The sequence below is a fragment of the Otolemur garnettii genome, unplaced genomic scaffold (assembly GCF_000181295.1).
Source record: "Otolemur garnettii isolate 467f Iridium unplaced genomic scaffold, OtoGar3 scaffold00101, whole genome shotgun sequence".
NCBI classification, from domain to species: Eukaryota; Metazoa; Chordata; class Mammalia; order Primates; family Galagidae; genus Otolemur; species Otolemur garnettii.
In genome coordinates, this window is record NW_003852496.1 from 4,490,135 (window position 1) to 4,495,591 (window position 5,457).

A 5,457-nucleotide genomic window follows, 5' to 3' on the forward strand; every position below is an offset into this window, starting at 1 on the left:
TGTTTACATAGTAATACACTTGGGACAAAAGGGGAATTATTACACCATAACCGGTAAACTGTCTAACAGTTACTTTAGTCAAGTTAATCTACAAAGGCTTCTTTTCTTGACCTTCAAATGGAAAGAGCCTTCTCCACCACATGGATTAACTGCCATGTCTGTTGGAACGCATCTGCTCACATACAAAAAAAAGTGAGCATGCTTTAAAATCAATACGGAAAATTTTAACAGACTCAAACTGGTTTACCAGTACCTTTAAAGATGAGTTTCAATTTAATTTTTCATAATTTATACTTCCTTACATCAAAAATAATTTTTATTAGGAAAAGCAAAGAACACATTCAAAATCACGTAGAAATCACAGTTTCTTTTAATTACTTAATTCACGCTCTTACTTCTCCTGGCTGCTACTCCGGTAACAACTGGGTCCCCACCTCTCAGAACATTGCATCTGACCAGACTGAAAGCCAGTGTGAACACAGGTCCCAAACTAGGGTTTTTGGAATAGCAAGAACAGTAAGAACCACCCTTTCTCTTCACTAGAAAGGGATCATGAATGGGAGGGTCCAAATCTCCACCTTCTGAAATTAGAAAAACCTAAAAAAATGGAAACCAAAATGTATCAGGAATGAAGTGTAGCACCCCCTTATACGCTCAAGGTCAAGATGCTTTTTAAGTAGTAAGTACCTCACCATCTAGCCTCTTCTAAGCAGGAATTGGCCCCACCCCAGCATTTTAAAGGAAGATGTTTTGTTTCTCTTTCATTACCCAAAGGGTATAAAATCTACTAAAAGGTATAAATATGATGAATCAGAATAAATCAACTCACTCATAAGAAACATTCCTGGATAGTGATTTTTGGATGCTGGCAATATTCAGCCCACTATTTCAAAGTGGTAAAATTCAGAGCAATCTGAGAAGTGAATTCAAAAGTAGAGGCTACATTTGCTCACTGGTTTGTATATGAAACACATACATATAATCCCCATTTTTTTCAGTGTATATGTCAACAGGCCAAGACCTCTGAGCATCAAAATAAGTTATCTTGTACATTACAGTGCACAAAACAGAGGAAAAGATACTTTCTTGGAAGGTGACTAAAAGGCATTTTATAAAAGGTCCATATCACTCTAAAATGGAAGGACTGGGCTCCAGTGCCTTCTGGCCTTCATTAACTTGACCCCTCCTCTTCTTTGGTTGCAGTGGCCTCAGCAGCAGCCGTTTCTTCTACATGTTCTGCTGGCTTCTTCTCTTCTTTCTCTTCCTCATCCTCTTGGGGATAGAGGTCTGGGTACTTCTGCATACATTCCTGCATGGCCCGGAACTGGTCTATACAGTCTGATCCCTTGACATCCTCCGTACTATAGTGGAAGCACGAAAAGGCTGACTTGAACTGCTCCCCACAGGGGCCGCTGGCCATTCCCCCAAGGCATGGGCAGTTCCAGTTTATGTCTCCATTTGGCAGTATCAACCCTGGAACAGGAAGACGAGTAAGTGTCAAAGATGTTCTCTAAGTTTCCAAAAAGCAAAATCAGTCCAGTACTCCCAAGCCACTTAGGAGGTGCAGAACAGTTGCCTGGTAGGCATCACCTGTGGACCTGACCCTTGATGTGGATCAGGTTCAATTGCCTATTACAAATCCAGTATTCCTTGGCTCAGCTGGGAGAAAAGACATCATTGGCATCTTTCTCCATTTGCAACACCGATCTATATTCTGAACCAACTCCTCGAGCTATGTGGGTGTGCTTCAATAATACTAGAAATCATTCCAAAGCAGCAGCGATCACTGGGATGGTTATTGAGCTTTTTGAAAGCCCAGACACCTTAAGGAGCTGAGGTATTGATCTCCTGCTTCCAATCCCTGCCCCCCATACAAATGATCAGGACCAGATCACCCTATTCCCCCCATGCTCCCTGCCCTTGAACCCCTCTTGCCCTGCAGCTGCTCTCAGCTCAGCAGTCTGGAGACTGGTAAGGAGGAGGAAGTTTATCCTTATGCCGGATATGGAAAAGACGTTCAAGACATGCCACGCAATGAAAGGCTAGTGCCATGCCATGTGCTGCAACTGGATTCTTGTAAAAAAATCAACCAAACTGTTAAATTATACAATGTTGTTGTGAAGGGAATGAGGTTTTAGATGGGTTTTCATTTTCAATATTATATAGGCCTCTTACTCTTGAATTTTATACCTTTTCTTATTGTTGGAACTTTGTTCACATCTATATAGTATTTCCTGGTTTTCCAAAATGCTTTCAAAATGGCTTCACTTTCAGCTTTGTGACAGATACGGAAATAGGATTCATACAGAAGTTCCTCACATGAGTCTTCTAAGGAGACTGAGCACACTCTCTAAGAAAGACTTTAAAATGCCCAATGAGATTGGACATGATTCTTCTCTCCAGGGAAGTACCCATGCTTGGCACTCTGTACTAGTGCCCAAAGTCCTAGGTGAAACCTCCAGCTTGGGAAGGTTCACTAATGGATCAGCCACTGCTGTTCCTTATTTGTAAGATGAGGACAACAGCGGAGACAAGAACCAGCTCCTTGGCAGGCAGCTGACCACTAGCACCATCAACAGCTACAGAGCAAGTTCTTCTGTGTTAAGCCATACTCGTTAACTCACATAATCCTTCTGACAACCTCTGCAGCAGGTACTACTAAGTGGAGTTTTATACATGAGGTTTCTGGGGTTCATAAGGGCCAAATTAGGGCTGCAGCCAGGGCATGAAGGATTCCCACATGTGCCCTTTCTCCCACATCTCACCACCTCGCTCCCTACTTCACAAGAATCTCTGTGCTGGAAAAACATTCACAAACGCTGCCCCCTGGAGCTTCAAATCTGCAATCAAACCTACACAACTAGTTTCCAAAGGAAAGAATACTGACATTTAAAATTATAACACAGGTCTGTAGGAACCCTTGCTTCATTATTTTTCAAGGGAAGGTGAACTGGAATGAGACAGCTCCTCAGAAAAACCATGGTGCCAATTTGCACTTCAGGGAAACAATGTAAATCCACACAAAAGGTAGCTATGGTACGTTAAATTAAGCCCAGATGCTGTATTAAAGACAGGCCGTCAAAGGCCTAGAGTTCTAGTCCTTGCTACTCCTAGACCCTCACTTTTCCCATTGGACCAGGTGATCTGAAAAGCCCTCCTGACTTTTAGATTCTAGGAAAATTAATTCTGCCATCTTTTCTCTTGGCTGTTCCAAGAACAATCATAGCCACAGGGCTGGAGGCTGGAAGGCAGGCAGCTGACGGGCACTGGCATTGGTGCATAGTCCACTTAGTAATTTTGCAATTGACAGCTAAGAACCTAAGTGCTAGAATTCTCTGGCCTTTATATGCTTCATTGTACAAGTATTCATTAGCAGGAAAGACAAACACATTACAGGGACTACCTATAGAGTCCAAGCAGATACACTATACTTGACAGAAGTAGGTAGAGAAAACAAAGGGGACAATAAGGAATGGTAGGAACTGGAGGGGCTGCCCAGTCTAAGGCAGATGCATTTACATTTTTAAAAAACTGAGGAAAACAAAACAAGGTCTGATTTGTCCTACAGTGCTCTACAAAGGCTTTTTTTTTTTTTTTTTTAAAGAGACAAAGTCTCACTTTGTCCCCCTGGCAGTGGTGTGATCATAGCTCACTGCAACCTGGAACTCCTGGTTTCAAGTGACCCTCCTTCCTCAGCCTTCCAAAGTACTGGGATCACAGGTGTGACCCACTGCAGCCAGCTACGCAGTCTTGATCAATTAACAAAATGTGCTTAACATGGACCTAAAGATAGGCAAACACTGGAAATGACATTCAATTTCTTTTTCTTTGTAAAAGAGTGCAGATTTAATATTACCCCCTGTAATTCTCAGAATGCTGTCACTTTGAGCAACGTGTACTTTCCACTTCTCCACACAGGTTGCTAGCCATGTATCCTCAGCTTTACCCTAATACCTATAAGCAGTGAAAGGTCCTACCTGAAAAATACATTTTAATTAGTGTTTAAAAAATTCCAGTCAGGAGTCCATACTCCAGAGACAGATGCCTCAAGTTCTTCAACTGTGTTTATAACCAATTAGTACTGCAAAGTTTGTCAGTTATCACCATGTGTTTTTGATTGGTGAAGTGAGTAGTTTTCAATATGTATGCTGTTCATGAATGCCACACACACACATCCACCTCACCTAGGCTGAGGTAATAACCACCGAGTGAGTCCAGCAGGCCTAAGACTTGGGAGTGATGGCCTAGGCCCAACTGACCATTGCTATATTCAGCCATTAACCGAGTAGGCTGGCTGAATCCTGCTACTGGAAAAATTGTCAAGTGAACTTTTTGTGCAAGGCACTTGCTGGACCACTAAAAAGGAGGTAGATGTGGCAGAAGTCAGTCTGACAACTTCACTGAGGATCCCTGGCACCTTAACCTACCTAAATAGATGGAATCCACTGAAATTCTCCCCTAAAACTAATCATTGTGAAGCATCTGACTTAGATCACTGCAAAAATTTAGAAAAGGCAGAAGTATTTTAGTAAGGAGAAACTACTGTTCTGGCCCACTGGCCAGGGCCCTGCATCAGGGTGAGGCTCTGCCCAGCACAGCACTTCATACCTCAGAGGGAGACTCACTGCCCTGAGAGATGGCCCATGGCTGAGATGGATACCTCAAAGCACAGCCTTGGCCAGGACAAAATGGGAAAGTAATTAAGAAAATTGAGTTTCCCACCCCCATAAGATGTCTGTGGGCCCCTAGGAGGCCCAATGTCACTCACCATGCTCCTCATATGGATCGTTGGGGTCATCAGCCACCAGCTCTGCACTGCTTGGGGTTTCGTGGTCTTCTTTGGTCACAAAAATGATTTGATCCTTCCCTGGTGTTTGGGAAAACAAAGGAAGAAATGTTTCACTCAAGAGCCCTGAATCAGCCTTAAACTCAAAGCTGCCACACAAACCAAGTTTGAAGACTATCCCATCTGCAACCTGCATGACTGACTGTTATGTGGTCTAGGATCCGCTCCTACCGACTGCCTGCAGCTGGGACAAAAACTCCAGAGGTGGCAGGTGAGAAGGAAGACAGCACACCCCACCCTACTTATGTATCCTCTAGATGGGAGATGAAATGCCTTAACCCAGCCAACATGACTGTGTTTAATTCCCAAATTTGCCAACAGTCCACCAGCACAACAAATCTTTTCCTATCAGGAAAGAAAGAGCCCCCACCCAAAAGAAGGAGGCAGTACCCCTCAGAAATCCACAGCACTCTGACTACCTACATTATCCCCCACCAACCTGTGAGCACCCCACCTACCGGCTTTGGCTCCCTTCCTCCCCAGGCCTCCCAGGAATCTTCCAGTAGTCTGCCTTCAGATAACACTTACAAAATGAAAGGCCAGAGATGCTCAGATACCTACAACTGAGCATTCCCACCCTACTCTGTGTTACACAAGCTGCTCTCACATGC

The 5,457-nt window shown here is 43.6% G+C and overlaps 1 protein-coding gene across 1 annotated transcript in view; it reads right to left on the reverse strand.

Moving 5' to 3' along the window:
• Nucleotides 1-299: 299 nt before the first annotated feature.
• Nucleotides 300-5,457, reverse strand: part of CHCHD4 (coiled-coil-helix-coiled-coil-helix domain containing 4) — a 16,218-nt gene continuing 11,060 nt past the window's right edge. The window contains exons 2-3 of the mRNA XM_023516971.1: nucleotides 4,769-4,867; nucleotides 300-1,473 (exon numbers count right to left, since the gene is read on the reverse strand). Coding sequence (XP_023372739.1) covers nucleotides 1,172-1,473; nucleotides 4,769-4,867 — 401 coding nt within the window. The 3' untranslated portion in view covers nucleotides 300-1,171. The remainder of the gene's footprint in view (nucleotides 1,474-4,768; nucleotides 4,868-5,457) is intronic.